The following is a 23,500-nucleotide window of genomic DNA, read 5'->3' as shown; positions in this document are numbered from 1 at the left end:
AGGATATCTACATGAGATCTTTATAAACGTTTCAAAAGCTGAGTCCAAGAAGCCTCTGGTATTGGCTTCCCTATACCCCCTGAAAAAATACCACTCCTCCCCAGCTAGTGCTAATACATAAATCAAAGGTGCAGAAGCGTTTGACTCGTGTCTGCCCAGCAAAGGCATCACCCACATAGTGTTTAACTATACCCCATTTTTAACTGGTCTAGAAGGATGTGTCTATACATCTAGATATTATACAACTACTGGGTTCTGCCAGGTATTGTAGGTATTTCACCACACACTTTTCCTCAGCCTAATACAAGCATTAGACACAGAGTTTTCTAAGGTCAAGGTCTACAAATAGAGGTAGAATTGAGGTCTTGAGAGAGGTGAAAGTGTGCAATAGCTTTGCCATCATCAGGAATGAAAAATAAGTTATATCAAAATGTGATCTGTAAGTAATCTGTAAGTAATAGGAGATGATTCATATCAATAGTGAGACAAGAGATCCAGGTCAGTAATTCCCAGTAGTGCTCCATAAAGTATGAAATAACCAGAAAGGGTTGGGGCGGCGGGGGGGGTAGGTGAAGTGACTGCATAATGGTTACCTTCTCCAGTCTTTTGCAGAAAGCTTCAAATTTTCCAAATATATACATTTCTGAAACCTCAAAAGATTTTTCTCCTGAGGACTCTAAAATCTGTTTCCTTGTCTTATGAAAAGATGTCTGATATTCCTTGAATAGGAAAATGCAATCCTATGAGAAAATTAAAAGAAGGTATGATGAGAGTTTGTTCAGGAGTCAGAAATTCAAGAATCTGTCCTCACACGGTGCTGATGGCATCAGCCCCTCAACAGGAGCTGTTGCTGTTACCATTAAAATTCAAGTTCTCCGCCTACCTATTGAAAAGCCTGGGATTGTGAAAATAGTTTCTTTTAATTTACAACGTACTTTCACTTTCTTCATTTGCACTGTTTCCCTTATTTCCTGTCATCAGAGTGTGCCATACACTGTTTGTACATTCCCATGGCTAGTTAGAACTCCTGGGAGGGCAGAAATTATCTCTCAATTCTATTTATCACTCATCTATCTATCTGTTAGTATCTATTGTTCATCAACATTCTTTTCATACAGGTATGTAAAACATTAAAACTCTGCAAAACTAACTTATCATCCAGCCACCGTTTCTCTACAAGGAGATCCTAAAAACTTTGATGAGTGCATTGCTGAAATCCTAGTGGTATTTGACCTTAACTACAGCACTGGCCAGTTCAACCAGGCTGGTGAACCTTTTTAAATATAAAAGAGGATGTGGTCCCTAGGGTCCAGTAGGAATTCTTTGTCACATCACACTAACATTCCCAAAAAAACCAAACCAATTAAAAAAATATAATGTTGGGGTGCCTGGGTGGCTCAGTCAGTTAAGCGCCCACTCAGCTCAGGTCATGATCTCATGGTCTGTGGGTTTGAACCCTGCGTCCGGCTCTGTGCTGACAGCTCAGAGCCTGCAGCCTGCTTTGGATTCAGCGTCTCCCTCTCTCTCTCTGCCCCTCCCCCGCTTGTTCTCTCTCTCTCGCTCTCTCTCTCTCTCTCTCTCTCTCTCTCTCTCTCTCAAAAATAAACATTAAAAAATAATAATAATAATGTCAAACTTTACCAAAAAACTAAAAATAGAACTACCCTATGACCCAGCAATTGCACTACTAGGCATTTATCCAAGGGATTCAGGTGTGCTGTTTCAAAGGGACACATGCACCCCCATGTTTATAGCAGCACTATCAACAATAGGCCAAGTATGGAAAGAGCCCAAATTTCCATCAATGGATGAATGGATAAAGAAAATGTGGTATATATATACAATGGAGTATTACTCGGCAATCAAAAAGAATGAAATCTTGCCATTTGCAACTATGTGGATGGAACTGGAGAGTATGATGCTAAGTGAAATTAGTCAGAGAAAGACAAAAATCATATGACTTCATTCATATGAAGACTTTAAGAGAAAAACAGATGAACATAAGGGAAGGGAAACAAAAATAATATAAAAACAGGGAGGGGGGACAAAACAGAAGAGACTCATAAATATGGAGAACTGAGGGTTGTTGGAGCAGTTGTGGGGGGGGGGGGATGAGCTAAATGGGTAAGGGGCATTAAGGAATCTACTCCTGAAATTATTGCTTCACTATATGCTAACTAATTTGGATGTAAATTTTAAAAAATAAAAAATAAAGTTAAATTACAAAAAAAAAAACAAACAAAAAAACACCTTTTCCAAAGGCATCCATAGCCAGTCCAATTTTTATCACAATGCCATCTCTCTGGTTCTGGCTCTTCCATCTCCCTCCTTGCAAACAAGGCCTCTTGCCATTATATTGGGCCCACTTGGATAATCTAGGATAATCTCCCTGTCCAAAAGTCAGCTGATTAGCAACCCTAATTCCATCTGTAACCTTAGTCCCCTCACACCTTGCCCTATAATAGATTCACATGTTCTGGGGATTAGGACATAGACATCTTTGGGGGGCCATTATTCTGTCTACCACAGTCACTAAATCAGAATTTCTGTGAGTGAGACTCAGGAATCTATATTTTTAACAACTTCCTGGGTGACTGCTATAAACGTTCAGATTTATGAATAAGTGATATTATACTTCTAACTATGACACATCTTGCCTCTTCTATCTCAATCTCCAAAACAACATAACTGCTCCTTTCAAGGTCACTGATTATTTTTCATTCACCCAATAAGTTTATCAGTGCCTACCATGTGTTAGGAACTCCTTGAGATGCTGGGAATACTGATAAGACCTCTAACCCTCATGGAATATACCATCTAAGAGCAATTACTTTATATTACTTCCCCTTCACCAATCAATCTCTTCATGTTGGACAAAGGAGGTAAAAGGATTTGAATAGACACTTCTCCAAAGAAGATATATAAATGGCTAATAAGCACATAAAAAGATGCTCAACTATAGCTAGCCATTAGAGAAATGCAAATCAAAACCACAATGAGATGCTACTTCATACCCATTAGGATAGCTATTGTCAACAAAATAGACAATAACAAGCATTGGCAAGGATGTGGAGAAAGGGGAATCCTCCCGCATTGCTGACGGCAATGTTAGATAGTGTAACCACTGTGGAAAACAGCTTGATGGTTCCTCAAAAAGTTAAACATAAAATTACCATATGGCCTAGCAATTCCAGTTCTAAGTATTACCCAAAAGAATTGGAAGCAAAGACTCAAACAGATAATTGCACACCAATGTTCGCAGCAGAATTACTCACAATGGAAAAATGGTTGGTAGCAACACAGATGTCTATCAACACATGAATGGATTTTAAAAAACGGGGTATATCCATACAATGGAACATTAATTTACGTTAGCCATAAAAAGGACTGATATTCTGACACACGCCACAAATGACAGAACTTGAAAATGTCAGGTTAAATGAAATAAGCCAGGCACAAAAGGACAAACAGTGTATAGTTCCACTTAAATGAGATACCTAGCATAGGCAAATTCATAGAGACAGAAAATAGAATACAGGTTACCAGGGCTTGTGGAGGGGACAGATGGGGGAGTTATTGTTCAGTGGATACAGAGTTTCAGTTTGGGATGATGCAAAAGTTCCGGAAATGGATGGTGCTGATGGATGCACAATATTGGGGATGTACTTAATGCCATTGAACCATATACCTCAAAATGGTTAAAATGGTCAATTTTATGTTCTGTGTATTTTACCACAATTTTAAAACTTGAGTTGTAAAAAAAGAAAATAATTTTTAAATCTTCCCATAAAGAAAATGTCCAGCCCAGGTGACTTATTAGATGAGTTCTATTAGATCTTTTTTTGTACAATATTTTCTGTTTGATTTTCTGAATGCACACACAACAAAGATTATCATCAGGTCATGTCATAGCTGTACTTGTACTCAGTACCCTTGAGTGTCTTCCTCTGCTTTTACTGTCTCAACAAGTCCCTTATATTATTTCAGGTTGTTTTTCTTCTGTCTTGCGAGGCACTGCTTCTGCTATTTTTTCCCTATTTTTCAGGGGTATTAGATATGTTTTCAAAGCTTGTTGCAAAAGCTTCTGTTCTTCTGTTGTCCAAAAGGTGAAATCTGTGCATGGACTTTCAAATTGTTCCAAAGGTGTGTGCTGTCAGCTTGAGGCATGACTCCCTGTGGTGTGCTGTCTTTTTGATGCAGGTCATGATTTTGGAGACTCTTTTTTTTTACCAACTCCATAAAAAGAGTATGTGTTCATGTAATTGGCAACAGCTTCCTATGCTACTGTGATTTATAAGAAATACACAGATTTGGCCATTCAGGTGACCAAAATACATTTCTCATATATATTTGGTCTTCATCCATGGTTCCTGGCTCACATCTCCCAAAAACCTTGCAATTTCACAAATTACAAGAACAGTGGGAGTATTTTTGTTATAAGATTTGGTCTCTTGTCCTCGGTTCTCGAAATTGCTTTCGAGCCATAAAGGTGAAATGGGTGTTTTGTTATTCATAACAAGCCCCTTTCCACCACAACTGGGTTTACATCATGAAGTGACTTCTGGAAGCACTAAGGGTGGGGGCTGGTTGCCGGGGGAATGAACCAGGAATGTCTTACCCCCAATTCCAGGGAGGGGGGAGGGCTGCAAGTTGAATCAATCACCAATGGCCAAGGAGTGGATCAGTCATGCCTATATAACGCAATGAAACCTCCATAAAAAAACCAAAAGGAGGGGGTTCCAGTTGGTGAACACATGGAGATCTGAGCAGAGTGGTAGAGACTCCAAGAGGGAATGGAGCTCTAAGCCCTTTCCCCATACCTTGCCCTGTGTACCTCTTCCATCTGTCTGTTCCTGAGTTATATCCTTCTATAATAAACCAGTAATCTAGCAAGTAAAATGTTTCTCTGAGTTCTGTGAACCACTCTAGCAAATTACTGAAACTCAAGGTGAGGAGTGTCATTGGAACCTCCAATCTATAGCCAGTTGACAACCTGGACTTGCTACTGGCAAATGAAGCCCCACTCTTGTGGGGTTTAACCTGTGGGATGTGATGCTATGTCTGGGTAGATACGTCAAAATGGAGTTAAACTGTAGGACACCCAGCCGGTGTCCAAGAATCGCTTGTTGGTTTGGGGAACTCCACCCACCCCCCAACACGCACACACACACAATTTCCCATCTTGAATTTGTTCCAGCAAGGAAGAAGTTCACAGCTTTAATTAGTAATTGCAGGTCACTTCTCTTCTGACCGGTTTTCACTGCCATTTCCACCTTCGACAGTTGATTTGTCTGCATTCCTAGACGCTTGCCACATACAAGGCCTTAGCTTCCTCCTTCTCTTTCGTAATTTGCTCTTTTGCTTCTGCCATCTGTTTTACCAGAGAAGCCATTCCTATTTCTTTTGTAGATGCTGATGCGTTTCATTTAAATACATAAGCTTGCTAGTTGGAACCTATCTCAAGGTTTTTCCACTTCTTCCTTCCCTCTAACCTGCTCCATCTCATGATCAGAAAAGTGATTCTAGGTCTTCCATGAATTATGAAGTTTTTGCCTTTCCCTTTTAATGGCTTTTTTCCCCCTGGGTATCCGTCCCTTCTTTGCCAATAACCTCCTCTCCTTTCTCCTGAGCTCTCCAAGCAGCTTCTGCTTCAGCCCATCTTTGTTTTTCCTCAGTTTTGGGCTCCTTCTGTTTTCCTTCTGCTTGTGCTTTCTTCTCTGCTCCTGTCTTGGCTTTTTCTTTTTCTTTTAAAAAAATTGTTTTACCCTTGCATCACAGCTATATATACATTATCAAGTAATGTTCTCATTCAATTCAGTTCTTTTTTTTTTCTTGATGTCCTGTTGCTCTGTCGTGCTTCTCAATCCATCTCCTCTCATTGTGACATCCTGCTTCTTTATTTAAATACAAAAATCCTCTCCAGGAGTAAAACTTATACCAGAAGGAATAAAATGTCTCTCCATCTTCAAATGGTGAATTCATATCACCAAGTTTATGAGCTTTTTTATTCTTTATCTAGAATTCCTGTCAAGCCTTGGGGAAAACACTCTGAAGAACTTGTTCTTTGCTTCACTTTTATTTATTTTTTTAATATAAGTTGTTTTCAAGTTGGCTAACACAATGTGCATACAGTGTGCTCTTGGTTTTAGGGGTAGATTCCCATGATTCATCACTTACATAAAACATCCAGTGCTCATCCCCACAAGTGCCCTCCTCAATGCACTTTTAGAAGTAACTGAATTATGAGAAGTAAGCTGTGTTAGATTCTCTTATTTTCACTGGATCGGACATTTCATAAGCTTTCATAATGCAAGTAGTTATGAAGTAGCCATGATTTCCTTCTTTTATTGTTTCTTCAGCTGCTTTCAGTGATATTTTAACACCATTTTTTATGAGCAGCTTTGGTCTATCTCTGTGTAACTCTGTCTTACGTGGCCAAATCCAAGAACCACATAATGATCCTGGTTCTTCCCGTGTTTGGGATCAAGTATTTTCAGCATGAGAAACCACCCTAATGAGGCAGGCCAGGCCAGGTCTAAGGACTCAAAGACAGGGTCCTACAGGACTAGTTAAGAGGGTCCTTGGCTTCATGCAGTATGGAAATCAAACATGAACCAGCAGGAAGTGGGAGAAAAGTTTTTTGAAGATATAGAAAGAGCAGACACCAAGAGCCATCTGGGAGACTTGAAAAGGAAAGGAGCTTGAGTCTCATCTTTGCTTGGGGTCTCGGGCTTTTGCTGGCACTTGTGACCTGGTGCATTTGTCCTCTTAGGCATCCAGGAACTGAGCAGAACAAAGGCAGGATCCGGGTGTCCTTCATATCACTCACTCCCTGAATGAGTCTTGGCATCCAGATGTCTAGTGCCAGTCGTCTAGAATAGGCACATGGTGGCTCTGCCTGAGTCATTCCTTAGATATCATCTATTGTGCTGGAAGACTCCAAAGATATCATTATCTCTCTGTCGCTCAGGAGGAGGACATATGCTATTTGCATTACAAGGCATGTGACGAATGGGGTGCTGGTGCGGGTCCTAGCAAGAAAAGAAGCTGGAAAAGAAACAAAGGAGGAAAAAAAACAGTTTTTTCTCTCATGGGGTCCCTCGGGTTTCCCTGTCTCAATAAGTGTAGTTCTTCACTTTCTGTTCCCTGTCATCATTGGTTCCAGAGGTCAGAAAATGGTGACGGCAGTGCTTAGGCAAAGCCCTGTGAGTGCAGCGGTTCACGTCCCATTTGGAGGCACTGAGCATCCTGTGGCTCTGCCTCCCAGGCCCAACCTTGTGCCTTGGTTCCATAAAGTCCACAGAACAGCAACTTCTGGATGAAGCCTTCCTGCTGTGCTCACTTCCTGCACACTTTAAAACACAGATCCTTTTGATTTTTTTTTTTTAATTTTTTTTTTCAACATTTATTTATTTTTGGGACAGAGAGAGACACAGCATGAACGGGGGAGGGGCAGAGAGAGAGGGAGACACAGAATCGGAAACAGGCTCCAGGCTCTGAGCCGTCAGCCCAGAGCCCGATGCGGGGCTCGAACTCACGGATCACGAGATCGTGACCTGGCTGAAGTCGGACGCTTAACCGACTGCGCCACCCAGGCGCCCCGAAGATCCTTTTAATTTTTTACAAAGTTGTCCAGAGAATAGAAAAGGGAGGCATACTATCTTCCCCTCCTCCATCTCCACTCATTCTGAGACCTTAGTGCCAAAAATACTGACAAGGACAGCATGAGAAAGGAAATTTGCAGGCTGTCTATCTCTCATGAACATAGTTGCAAAAACTGTAGCAAACAAAATTGTAGCAACCCAAATTTTAAAGTTTTTTTTTAAATTATACCATGACCAGGAAAGTCTCATTTTAGAAAACCTAAAGATGTCATCCATCACACTAACAGACTGAGGAAAAGAATCTAATAAGCATCACAATAAATATCTGCAGAAATTTCTTTTTTAAAACCCATTCATAACTTTAAAAAATATCTCCTAGTACTAAAACTAGGAATAGAACTTCCTTAATCTAGTCAAAGATGTATCTAAAACCTATGAATGCATCAGGTTTGCAATGCAGAATGCAAAATGGGGAAATGTCTGAAACATCCTCTTCCAGAAGATGATCAAGACCAGAAGCCATCTATCATCTTGGTTATTTAAGAATGTATGGCAGTCGTCGTCAAAACAAAAAGGCAAGAAAATGAAATTAACAGGAGCTGGAGTGAAAGGCAGGGACCAGAGTATATGATACAGCAAGAAGAGTCTGATGTGGGCAGCCATAGATAAGATGAGGAACAAATTATACCCTAAATGAGCACTAAATATAAAGGAAAGCTGATAATTCTCATGAGGCTCCTTTTATGTTCTCATGTTACTCTGTAAATGTTTTTTCAAAGTTAACGTGTTCTGTGAACGAACAAGGTAAACAAAAGTAGGCCAGACAATGAAACCTTTACTTTATGAAAATAAGAGTATTTATACAAACCTGAATTTTCTTTAATACAAGCGGAGTTTCCTGATCCCATACGTGGACAGTTCCCCCATCAGTAATATATGCTTTACATGCTGTCACCATTTGATTTGTTACCTAAAATAAATACAAGTCCAAAATAACTACAGGTAAAGAGAGAAATAAAAGTTAAGATTTTTAAACCATAACCAAAAAAATATGATAAATAGTAAATTTACAAGATGAAACCACAATATAAAAAATAAAGAAATACACATTCTAGTCCAAACCAAGAAAATTCAAAATTTTGATGGCATTTAAGTCGATGTCACTGGGGCCATAAATTTCAAAGTCCTCTATATTTTTCTGTTGTTTATCTTTCCTCTAATTAGGATCCAAGTGTGATTCTTCACCATTCTTCAACATGCAAACTAAATTTAAAGTTAACCACATCCCCAAAATAGTGGGAGAAAAAAAAACAGTCACTTAAATGGTCAGGAGGTTAGACTGAGATGGCAGGTTGACACATAGACATTTTGGAGAGTTCCTAAAATATGGAAAGCACATGGGATCAAATTTCCAGAAACGAGGTGTGGGGGGGAAGACTAGAGAAAACCAGAACCCAGTTCTGGAGAAGGTTACCATGAAGGTGGAACATTTATGGGAAATCTTTGAGGTGGGAGACAATGAGAGGTATCCCTTGTTTATGATGCTGCACATTGAAATTGGAGCAGCTTGTACAGTAGGTAACAATGACATATGCTGGCAGGACAAAGCCATGAGTGTGGACTATGCCCCAGGTAGCTTCTGTGCCCCAGGAGGACATGTCAGAGAAAAAGCTCTTGACATTCCCCCCCTGCCCCCCCCCCCCCACACACACACATGAGACAGACTACAAGGAACAGCACAGGAAGGCAAATTAGGAGTTGAGGACAAAAATAGGCAGACAACTAAGAATGACCAAACAATTAAAGAAAATAAACATGGTAACAGAGGCATTAAACTCAACAAAAAGGAAATACAAAAAACATATATGTAAAATATTTTAAAATATCTTTTATTAACTAAATTAGTTCAGGAGGAAGATATGAGAGTATTTTGCATCACGAAAAGAAAACAACTAGAGAACTTGGAAGTTGAAATTTTTATTATCAAAATAAAAAAAATTTATTGATGAACTGACTGGCAACTGGGACATAAATGAAGAGCAAATGAGTGAGCTGAAAGGTCAAAGGACAGAAAGTGACAAAAAAAATTAAGAGAAATGGAAGTTAGATTCAAGGAGAGAGAATAAATTGAACAGGTAGGTAAGGAATAGTCAAAATCAAAACAAGGAAATTTCTCAGGAATGGAGACAAAAAGTCTTTGGATTGAAATAATCCAGCAAATACAGAACAAGATAAATGTAAAAAGAAACACATCACTTTGAAATTTTAGAAGTTCAAGGATAGAGAAAAAAATCCTAAAAGCTTCTTGAAAGAATAAGGTTGCCTACAAAGGAAAAATAATCGGATTAGCATCTAATTTCTCATGAACAGTCCTGGATAGGAGACAACAACATTTTCAAATTTCCAGAAGAAAATTATGTTGAAATTGGAATCCCAGTCAAACTAACATTTGAGTGGCAGGACAAAATGAAGCTATTTTCACACATGCAGGAATTCAGGAGGTTCACCACACACAGATTCTCTCTCTGAAAGAACCATTTGAGAATACTTTTCACCCAAAGAAATAATGAATCCAAGATGGAGGAAGATATGGAAATCACCAAACAGAGGTGATCAAAGAAACTAGCAATGCTTAGATTTTAGTCGGAATACATGTGGATTCAAAATGTTAACAAAATATTAGGCAAAATAGTTTAAAAATATTAACAAAAATAGGGGTGCCTGGGTGGCTCAGTTGGTTAGGCAACCGACTTCAGCTCAGGTCATCATCTCACGGTTCATGGGTTCCAGCCCCGCATAGGGCTCTATGCTGACAGCTCAGAGCCTGGAGCCTGCTTCAGATTCTGTGTCTCCCCTTCTCTCTGCCCCTCCCCTGCTCACACTCTGTGTCTGTCTCTCAATAATAAATAAATGCTAAAAAAATTTTTTTTAATATTAACAAAAATACAAAATGAGAAATCTCAGCGTGGGACATACATAACAAGAAAGAGAGAGACAAGGGATGGGGAAAAATCCTAAACTTCTTGCCTTGTTTGGGAAATAGATGATGATTAAATCTATTCATTTGCTTGTTAAAAGAAATGTGACTGTTACTTTATATATTTATGTTCTGCTTGAATCACAAAGAAATTCTATTCATGTGTTTCGTGGATGATTTTTTCAAGTTACTTAAGTGATGAACCATATGTCATCAGAGGAAGATTTTACACAAACTACAGGGCCACCGGGAGAGGCTAAAGACACATTGTTAATAGTGGACACAATTCTTAGGTCCTGAGGAAACTATCTGAACAGAATAAATTAGAAAAGCACCAGCTACATTTAAACAAAAGACCTGAGGGCTTACCTCTAACAAAAAGAGGGTACACCTTCAGTTAAGTACAACTAACCAGTCAACACCTTTCATTTCTTGTCCACTGGAAGTATTAAAATCCATAACTTGGAGAGGCACCCAAACTTCCCAGTTCCCTTCTCTGGCCCCGAGGGAAAGTATTATTAACTTTTTTACAGGGTGACATGTGTGATATCTTCCTTGGAAACTTACTTTGATAAACAACGAGGTCATTCTCTCTGAGGTATTATAATACCGTGACACACCGTGAATCATTCTGATGGCATTAATCAAATTTTGTATTCCATGTGCCATGGAAACCTAAAATTGAAATATATTAAGGGAAGTCCGTCATATATTTATATTTTTAATAAACAATATTCTATAAAATTCAAAACTCTAAACATGCATAGAATAAGGCTGAAACTTTGATCTTAAAGTCAAATTTTACTAAATGCAATGTAGTGTCCCAGACTGGATCTTGGAACAGAAAAAGAATATCAGTTTTGACAAATGTACCAAGAAAATACAAGGTGTTAACAGGAGAAACTTGAAGACGATTCTGTACTGTCATTGTAACTTATCTGTACATCTAACCTTAAAAGTTTGTTTAAAAATAAAATTTAAGAGGTGAAAATGATTTTAGGATGAATAGTTCAAGATAATCTATTTAAAGATGAAGACACTTGATATCTTCAAGGGTAAAGTGACTTGCTTATGGCCAGAAAGCTAGTTTAAAACAGAGATCAGACTAAAACCTATTTCCACTTGTGCAATTCAATTCACCTTTCAGCAAACCTACTAACTACCACCAGTTTTGGAGGATATTTGGGAGAAATTCAAATATATAAATTCAAATACAAGGACAGTTCTAGAGGCAGTCACAACAGAGTGGAAGAGATACATGCAAAACAGTGAAACAAGTGGAAAAGCATTCGGCAAAGGGAAACAAGTACAAGAGAGACATAAACCATCACGAATGTATATTGAATGCTTACGATATGCCAGGCACTAGGCAAAGAGCTTCACATATTACCTTAATTTATGCTGACAATGATCATTTAAGGTACCTTTGATCATCAGATCTGAAACATCACTGATTACAAGATGGTACCAATTCTTTATACATTAGCAAGAAAGGAAAACAATGCTCAATATGGGAAGTTTTAACTCTCCCGTAAAACTAAGTCACCAACAGGCTAAATGTCCTCTGTAAAGGTAATCATGAAATAAACGAGCCATGGAGAAAATGACAGGAACAAAGATTCCATGTCCAAATCTTGTTCCTTTGGTATGGTGGGAGAATAAACGGTCCTGAAGATTTGTACCACAGGCTGGTTACTTACTCACCGTAGTCTAAATTCATACCAATGTTACCAACAAAACAAAACAAAACAAAACAAAACAAACAAAAAAAACACTTCAATCGGAAAACTAATAATCTAAGATGGTGTCCAGTCACATCCACAATGATTCCTAAGACTGGACTCTCTTATAAGATGTGCTCTGAGTACAGAGATGTTAAATGTGAGAAAGATAAGTGTCGTAGAACCTAAAAAATAAAGTATTATGATTATTCCCATTGTGCAGATGAGAAAACATAGAAGCAGGGAAGTTAAGTACCTTGTCCCACAGCTGTTACATAACTACAGTTATGTGCCTGAGATTTTGAGACCCTGCTTTTAACTGTGACACAAATCAGGATGGAAGAACAGGTCAATGGCTGTTCCACCATCAAGGAGCTTGCCTTGTGTTAGGACAAAACAGAATATATAAAAGATTTCTTTAATAATGACAAAATAAAACCAGAAATAACTACTGAATAGTGTACTGTATGTCCTAGGCATCAGGTGTTAAATATGGCTTAATTAAATCAATTGTGTGTGGCTTATGTAAATTAACATCATTACTTTGCAGGTAACCTTGTATGTCAGAATTCATATTATATGTGTTATCTGTATATCAGAAAGAGTCTAATGAAAATAAGCCTTGGAGGAGTCCCTTCCACTCTCAATAAAGCAAGTCTACAAAGTGCCCCTAGCTCCAGTGAAGAACGCTCAGAGATGGAACCAAATGGGTCCATCAGGAAAATGACCTTCATCTAAATTTAAACATCATTTATTAGAGAAGCTCCTTGAGCACATAGTTCTTACCTATCTGTACACAGTGTTTGACACTTTATATGTAAAATACACGACAGATATGCCAATACCCAGAAAGTGCAGTAGCATGATAATAAAATGAAACATTAAACATAAAATTCATATAATTTATCAACAAGAAATGGAAGCATGAGTCCTCTGAACTTTTCCTGCTCAAATGTGAGTTACAAGCTAAACTAGTTTGTGAGTTACAAACCAAAGCAATTGCTGTTTGCTTTTAATGAGAGTAAAGAAAATGAGGATAAAAAGAACAGTGAATGCATCGAAGATAGTGACTATATGAGGGGGAAGCAATTATATGACAGTATTATTAGTACTTCTTTAATAACAAAGATAATGTTTGAAACATTCCTTCATCAGAGAATATAAAAAGCTCAATAACAACAACAACAACAACAACAAAATAATAATAATAATAATGTATATCCATGGCTAGAGCAATCGAATAAAATTTTTTAAATTACTAGGATGAAAAGAACACCAGAACTAAAAGATGTGAAAATTCTATAAATTTAAACAAGTCTTTTGAACCAAGAAGTTGAAATTAGTACACCTAAAAATCTAGAGAGCTTGATAACAATAAAAAGCATTGTACCTTTCTTCCAAGTTTATTTTTTATAATGAAGAGCTTTAAATAATATAGAAAAGTACAGAGAATAGTATAATGATCAGTTATATCCATCGCTACACTTGACAAAAATTAATGTTTTGTTGCATTTGTTTCATCAATATCTACTTGCAGGTAGTCCTCCTAGAATAGACTTTAAATATATGTCTATTTAATATTTGAATCTTCAACTCTTGTGAGTAAGCCCAAATGCATGTGACATGTGATAATTCTGATTTTTCTTAGAAATAGATTTTAACTGCACATGCTATAAAGCTGGGGAATCAAGTCACTGAGCTCCTGAGTGAGCCAAGTAATGGCCATAATTCTCTATTACCAATTTGGTTTGTTTTACTCATGATCATATGCACACAAACACCTAAAAAGTGATGCAAAATGTTCTAATGTGAAACGGATTTTTAAAAGGTCCCCAGCAGAAGTCCAGTTGCTGGTACTAAAGGTGTAAATAAGCTGTAAATAAAACCCATCATCTCTTTATGGAATCAATTCCAAGACTGCTCCTGGAAGTCTTCCTATTCTCTCTCATGGTGCTTCCTGGTGGAGAATAGATTCCTGCATGGCTGTAAGAACTGTCCTGACCAAGGCTCTCAACTCTACATTTTTCCCTCCTCACCTACATTAAACTCCTTGGTTAACGGACCCATCTTGGAATGGGTATGAACCACCCCTATACATATCTATCTTCTCCAAATCCTCTTTCCCTGACTCCAGGATGAAACCAGCATTGACCCTGCCCTAAAAAGTTTGGCCAACCAAACCATATAGCCAATGGCAACATGTATGTGGAAGCTTTGACTATGTCTTCAAAAATTAGAATGGAGAATGCTGAATATGTGTATCAGACACTAATATAAATTATTTTGAAAGCATTTTAACTTAGAGAATAACTTGAAGAAGCAGCTTGGAGAAGTAGGAACAAAAACAAAGCAAACTGCCAGAGTGCTAGATTCAAATTCAGTCTCATGACTTACAGTTGTAGTAATGCTCAAATTCTATTCTTTCTTTTTAAAATGAGGACTGTTTTGCATACAGAATGAAAATGCATGGAAAGTATGTATTACAATGCCTACAGTAAAAGGCCAGGGGTTTTCAAGACTGTGGACATCTTTAAAAACACAATTGCCTGGGGAACTCTCCTGGCTAAACGTGATCCACAAAAGAGGCAACACCCAGCCAAAGTTGGGCAACACTGCCATAAGTTCTCAACAAATATTAGTTTGCTTGACTTCCCCTCTCTACTAAAGAAAGGATAAAATGTACCATGCTCTACATCAGGTTCCCAGAACTTATGGATTTATAACTGGAATTTTATACTCATTGACCAACATCTTTCCATTTCCCCCACTTCCAGCCCTGGCAACTAACGTTCTATGAGTTAGTTACCATGACTTTGGCTTTTTAAAATTCCACATGTAAGTGAGATCACACAGTGTTTGTCTTTCTCCGTCGTACTTACTTCATTTAACATAATGTCCTCAAGGTCTACCCATGTCACAAATGGCAAGATTTCCATCTTTCATATATATATCCACTTATCCAGTGATAGACACCTAGGTTTTTTCCATATCTTGGTTATTATGAGTAAGTAATACTGTGATGAACATGGGAGTGCAGATATCCTTATTTCATTTACTTTGAAAAGATACCCAGTAGTGGAATTGCTGGATCATATGGTAATTCTATTTAATCTTTTGAGGAGGCTCCGTACTGTTTTCCATAGTGACTGCATCAATTTACATTCCCACTAACAGTGGACAAGGGTTCTTTTTTCTCCACATCCTTGTTATCTTGTTTTTTTGATGATAGCCATTCTAATAGCTATGAGGTGATATTACATTGTGGTTTTGATTTGTACTTCCTAATGATTAGTGATGTTGAGCTTCCTTTCACGTTCTCATTGGTTATTGGGATGACTTCTTTGGGAAAATGTCTCTTCAGTTCCTGCCCATTTTTTCCATTATATTGTTTGCTTTTGTTATTGAGTTGTATAAATTCTTACATATTTTGAACATTGATTGCTTATCTGACATATGATTTGCAGATATTCTCTTCCATTCCATAGGTTGCCTTTACATTTTGTTGATATATATATATCTATATATATATATTATATAATATATTATTATATATATTATATATTATATATATATTATAACATATATATAACATACATTATAATATTACATGTTTGATATAATATACAAAAAATCATCCTTAAAACCAATGTCAAGAAGTTTTTTCCCCATTCTTTTTTCCAGGAGTTTTATGGTTTCTTGTGTTACAATGAAGTCTTTAACCCATTCCAAGTTAATTTTTGTGAGCAATGTAAGATAGGGGTCTAATTTCATTCTTTTGCATATGATTATTCAGTTTTCCCAATACTATTTATTGAAGAGACTATCCTTTCCTCACTGAGTATTCTTAGCTCCCTTGTCAAAAATTTTTGACCATATATGTGAGGATTTATCTCTCTTGTTTCTGTCTGATTGATGTGTCTATTTTTATGCCAGTACCATAATGCTTTAGTTACTCTAGCTTTGCAGTATAGCTTGAAATCAGGAAGTGCAATGTCTCTAGCTTTATTATTCTTTCTCAGGATTGTTTTGACTAGTGGACATCTTTTGTGGGTACGTACAATATAAATTACAGGATTTTTTTCCATTATTGCAAAAACTGTCACTGGAAATTTGATAGGGATTGTATGAATATATAGATGGCTTTGGGTAGTGTGGAAATTGTAACAATATTCATTCTTCCAATCCATGAACATGGGATATCTTTCTATTTCTTTTTGTAGTGCTTTGATATCAGGGTAATGCTGGTTGGGCACTCTCTCTTGCTCATTCCTGGATCATTCACCCTAGGGGAAGCAAGTTACCCTATGTAAAAACTCATGTGGTGTGCAACTGGGGCCTGCTAACAACCATATGAGCAAGCTTAGAAGTGGACCCTCCAACTATTAGTCTCCACTTCCAGTGAGACCACATTCCCAGCTAATAGTTTGTCCACAAGTTCATGAGACACCCTGAGGCAGAGACACTCAAACTATGCTATGCCTGGATTCTTGATTTATAGGAACTGTGTTTTATGCGAATCAGTTCTGGGGTAATTTGTGATGTGCAATGGATTAATTAAATTCACAAATGAGATTATACTCATGATAATGTCAAATATTTAAATGTAGTTTGTAATAATAAATAAGTTTATAATTCATGATAGATGTATAACAGGAAAATATATCTTTTATATAATTTTTCTGCAGTATACATTTCCCAAAACACATATATTAAGTTATTTTAAAATGAGTTATTTTTAAAAGTACACTTTAAAAAGCATACTTACTAGGTCATAGTTATAGAGAGGTTGACACACTTTTTCTAAAGTGTACAAATATCTGACATTATCTTTTGATTCATTTGCTGTATCTGTTATTCTTGCATCCAAATCACGCCAATTCTAAGGGAAAAAATGTATAAGAATTCCATGAAACATCCAAATATATCACTGTACTTAATTTTAATCAAGAAATTCAGGGGGCACCTGGGTGGCTCAGTCGGTTAAGCATCTGCCTGCAGCCCAGGTCATGATCTCACAGCTCATGAGTTTGAGCCCCACGTCAGGCTCTGTGCTGACAGTTCAGAGCCTGGAGCCTGCTTCAGATTCTGTGTCTCCCTGTCTCTCTCTCTCTGCCCTTCCCCCGTTTGTGCACTGTTTCTCTCTCTCTCTTTCTCTCTCTCTCTCAAATATAAACATTAAAAAAATTTAAAAAAAAAGAAATTCAGGCTATTTTCCATAATCATACATATACTAAAGTAGCTGATACTGAAATGTGATTGATACATCTGTTTCTTATATTATTTAAGACAAAGTTATCATAAACACCTTAAATGATTTACTAAAACTAAAGACTCATTCTGTTTGTAATTAACATTTTGTCTGTAGGCTTAAGCTGGACTTGCTTCTATCTGGAGTGACTTTTCTAGGTTAGTTATTTATAACATTGCATTATTTTGGGTCTTTGAGAAAAGGATATATATCTAGATAGACAGATACAGATATAGATAAATATAGATAAATTTTTTAAAGAAAGAGTACAGAAAAATAAAAGGACCCAGAAAAAATCAAACCAAACTGTGGACTAGTGGACATGAGCTATCTATCTAACAAGAGCACATTTTTGTTTTTGACTTTCTATGTAGTTCTTTACCTCAATGAGCCTCTATTGATTCACAATTTCAAAAGCAACTTAAAAATAAACAGCAATCATTCCATAGTAGTATTGTCAAAATTGATACACAAAATATTGAGAAATAAGTCTTCATTTCTATACTTCCTTTTCCTCTTTGGGAAATAATTGTGGAATATGAGAGAGCCTCACTCAACGTTTAAAACCTCTCAACACATGGTTCCAGTATATGATGTGAAGAAACAGTTCAAGAAGGGTAATTTTCTAGTTGGTTGTTCTGAAGCATATCAAATTTTAAAATAAAAGGCCTTTTACCTTTAACAGTTTGGAGTGTGCAACATTAAGCACATTTATGACAGCCTTACAACTTGGTCCTTTAATCTGTTCAATGATATAATTGAATTTGGCTGACATGCGTTTCCAGTGTTCCAATTCAGTAAGTGGACCTGAGTCATCAGCTTCCTTTCTCATCTGCTCACTCTCAATAAGTACCTGCAATTAAAAAAAAAAAAAAAAAAATCACAGAATTTAAGAATGCTACTTTCTTCTTTGGTAAAACCTCATTGTTTGTATCTTTTCAAAGGAAGCTAAAAATTTTTATAAATTTTAATTAAAGAATATTAAAAACTCTCAGCAAACTGGGACGCCTTGGTGGCTTAGTCAGTTAAGCATCTGACTTCTGCTCAGGTCATGATCTCATGGTTTGTGAGTTCGAGCCCTGTGTCAGTCTCTGTGCTGACAGTTCAGAGCCTGAAGCCTGATTCAGATTCTGTCTCCCTCTCTCTCTGCCCCTCCCCCATTTGTGCTCGGTCTCTCTCTGTCTCAAAAATAAACATTTTAAAAAAATTAAAAGAAAAACTCTTAGGAAACTAAGAACAAAAGGGAACTTCTTTAACATGATAAATAGTATCTACCAAAAATCTATAGCAAACCTCATATTTAATGATGAAATTTTAGAAAATATCACTTTAAAACCAAGGACAAGAAAAATTTGCCACTAACACCACCCACTACTATTCAACGTGGTAATGGAGGTCTCCAAACAAGAAAAGCAACCAAAAAGCATAAGAATTGGAAATAAAAAAAAACAAAAACAAAAACAATAATGGCAGTGTGCCTGGGTGGCTCAGCTGGTTGAGTGTCAGACTTGATTTCGGCTCAGGTCACGATCTCATGGTCATGAGATTGAACCCCACATCCGGCTCAGCATTAGGTGTGGAGCCTGCTTAAGATTCTCTCTCTCTCTCCTTCTGCCCTTCTTGTGTGCTCTCTCAAAAAAAATTGTCATAATCAAAGATGATATGTTTGGCTACATTTTTAAAATTCAAGAATATCTAAAGACAAACTTCTATAATAAGTAAAAGTGAACAATTCAGTAAGGTTACTGGATGTACACATAAATATTAGTAGCATTTCTTTACAAGCAATCTGAAATATGTAATTTCTAAAAGAAGGTAGTATTTGCTGTAACAAACAACAACAATGATCAGATATCTAGAGATTAGCAAAAGATGTACAATATCTTTGTGGATAAAATTAGAAAACTTACTTTCAGCATACAAAAGAAGACCTAAATAAATGGAGAGAAATACCATGTTCATGGATGGAAATATTCAACCACATAAAGGTGACAATTTTCTCTAAATTAATGTATACATTTAGTGAAAACCAATCAAAATATCAATAGAGTTTTTCAGAATACTTGAAAAGCTAGTCTTAAAATTAATTTGGAAGAATAATTAACCAGAAATAACCAATGCAATTTTGAAGAAAAATACATAAATGACAAATGTTGACTTAGTAAAAAACTACAGAAATGAAAGCAGTATTACCTGAGTGTAAAACCCAAATAAGTAGACCAGTGGGATAGACAAAGGGATTTAGAAACTTTATATACCACAGAGTGATATTAAAAATTTGTCAGGAGGAAACAATGGGCTATTAACTAAACAGCTTATTTTGAGGACAATTGGCTAACTATATGGAAAAAGACAAAATTAGATTCCTACTCCACATACACAATTAATTCCAGATGGATTACAAACCTAAATATTAAAAACAAAATGGCAACACTTTTAAAGAAAACATAGGAGATGAGAGGAAAATGATGAAGTAAAGCATGGAACTAAATATCATAATTGTCAAGAAAATGGTTACCACTGGGGGAAGAAAAGGGAGTTAAAATTGGGAAGCGGGATGCATGAGGACTGTTAGGTGCTGGTAATGCTGCTTCTTAACTTGTGCAAAGGTTACATGAGTGTTCATTTTACAACAATTTGTTTCTTTTATGGTATTTATTTCTGTAGATTTCACTAATATTTAAGGTAAATAAATAACTCAGGAGAATATCTACATAAATTTAAGTAGAAAAGAGTTTTTTAAATAAAATACAAAAAGCACAATTTCCTACCACTGGAGGTAGCTAAAATGAAGCTGGATTACAATTTGTAACTAATATGTTTACATTAAAATATAAAACTTTCACATGACTAAAGACACCATACCAAATGAAAATGTAGGACACAATGGAGACCAACAAAGTTAACATATGGAAAATATTATTTAAACTCCAGCAACTTGGTAAGATATCATCAAGCAATCTGAAATAAAACTAGGTGAAGGATGTGAACAGGCAATTCACCAAAGAGAAAACTTAAATAGCCATTGAACACATTCAACCTCAATAGAAATCAGAGTAATACAGAATAAGATATCATTCCACACCCAACATACTGACAAAGATTAAAAATCTAATGATCCAAGTGCAACAAAAGATTTGAAGAAATGGGAACTCTCATATGCTTCTATAAAAATGAAGTAAGTTAAAGTAACCACTCTTTGGAGGGCTATGTAATACCCAATAAAAAAAGCCATATGCTATTGCTGTCAGCAATTCCACTGAGAAACTCTAGAACCTGTGCAAAGGAGATCAGAACAAAGGTATTAACTGAATTCTAAAAATTAACTGAATTTCTAAAAATAGAAACAACTGTCTTTCTGAGGGAATGGATGAACAAATCTCTCTACCTCCTTAAACAGAGGATATTAGACATGACTTAAATGTATCTTAATGTCTGAAAATGTATATAATAAACTGATAGGAACACCAGACAGTAGTTAAGTGAATAATTTAATTTATTTGTACCAACACAGATGAAAGAGAATGCTAAATGAGAAAAAACATAAACTGTGAAATGATATTATAAATACCAATTGTATAAAGACCTTAATCAAAAATATATATTCTGTATTTGTATATATACATAGTGTATACATATAATTTTAATATATATAATTTAAAGCTTACAAATATGAAAATGCAATAAAAGTGTAAAACTTTCAGGAGAATGAGAGACAAAAACATCAGGATAGTGGTAATATAGAGGGAAGGAAAGGGATGGGTTGGAGGCTTTCATGAAAATAAAACAAGATCTGAAGTAAATGTGGCAGAAAATAAAACAGATCTGAAGTAAAATGAGAATCTATCTATTTAATCTCAGTGGTAGTTTCAGGGGTCTTTGTTATGTTGTTTTCTGTACTTTTTATGTTTATAGCTTCACATAACTTAAATTGTGATGGAATTTTTAAGAATACAAAGGAAGTAAAATACATAGTTGATTTTTCAGACCCATGAAGGTTCTTTCTTCACTCCATGAAAGTTACTTGCTTTTAATTTTAACCATTCTGTGTAGAACTCTTTCCTAATCCTATCACAAGCTTCCTCATCACCTTAAATAGAGGGCACTAGACATAATTTAAATTTCTCTTAACTGGCTGAAGGTCTATCTAGTTTGAATCACAGAATTAAAGAATGAAAATTCTTGAAATTTAATTCCTGTTACAACATGTTTCGTAGATAGATACCAGCCTCAAACTGGGTACTTTCAGGATGCAGTACATTCTGTATTTGTGTGTGTGTGAAGAAGGGATTCTGTGAGAAAATTATCCTGATTTCAAGACTAAAAATCTCTCTCCTTGCAGCCACCACCTGGTCTTCTGCCATTCAGGGCCATACACTGCAAGTTTAATTTCACATGAAATCCCATCAAATATTTGAAGATATCATGACCTCCTAAACCCCCTCCCACCCACTCCCAGGTCAAATATCTCCATGTACTTTCCTTGAATGACATTGTTCATATCCTTGGCGTATTTTTTTTTCAATGTTGCCCATTTCTTAATGATGTAAAGAAGATCTTTACATATTATGGATACTCTTTGTTATATATGCCGATTATATTTTCTCCAAGAAAGTCGTTTTTTAATTTTGCTCATGGTAATTTTTGACATATGGAAGTTAGTAAATTGTTTTTATGTAGTCAAATATGTCAGTTTTTTCTTTCATGGCTTCTGAGTTTTGTACCTTAAGAAGATATCAATAGAGCCCTATGTTGTGTTCTGATTCATTTATAGGTTTTGTTTTATTTTTCACATTACTTATTTAGGGTTGCTTTTGTTCACTCACAGTGTTTTTGAGGTTCATCCAATTTGTCGTGTGTATCTGGTTTTTTTTTCATTTTTAGCTTTCAAATTTATGTTTATAATTTATCTTGACTGATTTTTGCGTATGACAAGGTCAATGTTTATTTTAGATGTCATGGTTCAGATGTTTATTTTAGATTAAAGATCTCTCCCATTTCCTGCATTGATTCTACTTAATTGGAGCCATTTGCTGCAATTGCCCAATGCGATTTTCTTATTTCAACTTGTTAAATCTCCCTAAATCTCAGCTATTTTCTTTTGCTTGTTCATTTTCATGAAAGAAAATCTATATTGATTGATTACAATAACTGGGGGGATCTATTCAGCCATTGTGTAGGACAGAGCCCGATTTCCACAATGGGTTACAGCTCCCCCTTCCTCCAGCGACATAGTAAGTGGGTACAGAAGTCCTGCGGTGCTCTATTATCCACTTCAATCTCCTAGTGACACCTGGAACAAATTCTGTGACCAGCACTCCAGGCCCTGGTGGAATTTCCAAAGTCCTCCAATTTTTCCATTCCAACTGCACCTCCTTCCTTCTAACATAGTTCTAAGAGAGGTAAATTGAAAATGCTTTTTTCTAGCTTTTACTCAGTTAAGATTTTTTTTTTTTTGCCTTAGTCTTCACTTGACTGACCGTTTTCTTCTCTAGCTCCGCTGACCTGTGCTCATGAACTAGAGATCCGTGAGTTGGCTCCTAGAGGCCTCTTTCAGTTTAGAGCAATTGCATAGTGCCTGATCTGGGGCAGTATGGGTAATGTAGGTTGGCACCTCTCAGAATGTTAACATATGCCCCGTTCTTATTGCTGCTTTCCCTACTGCCAGAGAAAATTTATTTGGCCAGAGAGTTGTAGTAGTGACATGAATGAGCCTAGTTTGAATATCTTTGTCAACATAGACAATTCCATTGATCAACCAAGAGGTATTTATTTAGTGTCTAGCACTGTGGCTATAGTTGCTTCATTGTATCCTCTTCTTTTCTCTTATGAAGAGTATAAACAATATATAAAGTATTGGAATGAACACTGGCTATTCCTGATTCTTCATTTTTTTCATTCTCAACCCATATGGTTACGGTTCCTCCTTAAGAGTGAGACATATTTAAAA

General features: G+C 36.4%; 1 protein-coding gene and 1 pseudogene across 8 annotated transcripts in view; both read right to left on the bottom strand.

Annotated features, from left to right (window-relative positions):
• Positions 1–23,500, bottom strand: part of DNAH8 (dynein axonemal heavy chain 8) — a 330,151-nt gene that overhangs the window by 272,299 nt on the left and 34,352 nt on the right. For all 8 annotated transcript variants that reach the window (XM_045057489.1, XM_045057486.1, XM_019830547.3 and 5 more), the window contains 5 exons: positions 18,227–18,403; positions 17,068–17,181; positions 11,149–11,256; positions 8,473–8,574; positions 594–740 (listed from right to left, as the gene is read on the bottom strand). In XM_045057489.1, the coding sequence (XP_044913424.1) occupies positions 594–740; positions 8,473–8,574; positions 11,149–11,256; positions 17,068–17,181; positions 18,227–18,403 (648 nt within the window). The remainder of the gene's footprint in view (positions 1–593; positions 741–8,472; positions 8,575–11,148; positions 11,257–17,067; positions 17,182–18,226; positions 18,404–23,500) is intronic.
• Positions 3,810–6,990, bottom strand: LOC123385355 (annotated as a pseudogene).

This window comes from Felis catus, chromosome B2, assembly GCF_018350175.1.
Source record: "Felis catus isolate Fca126 chromosome B2, F.catus_Fca126_mat1.0, whole genome shotgun sequence".
Classification (NCBI taxonomy): Eukaryota; Metazoa; Chordata; class Mammalia; order Carnivora; family Felidae; genus Felis; species Felis catus.
Note: the sequence above shows the minus strand (reverse complement) of the source record. Positions and strands in the feature narration are given on the sequence as shown.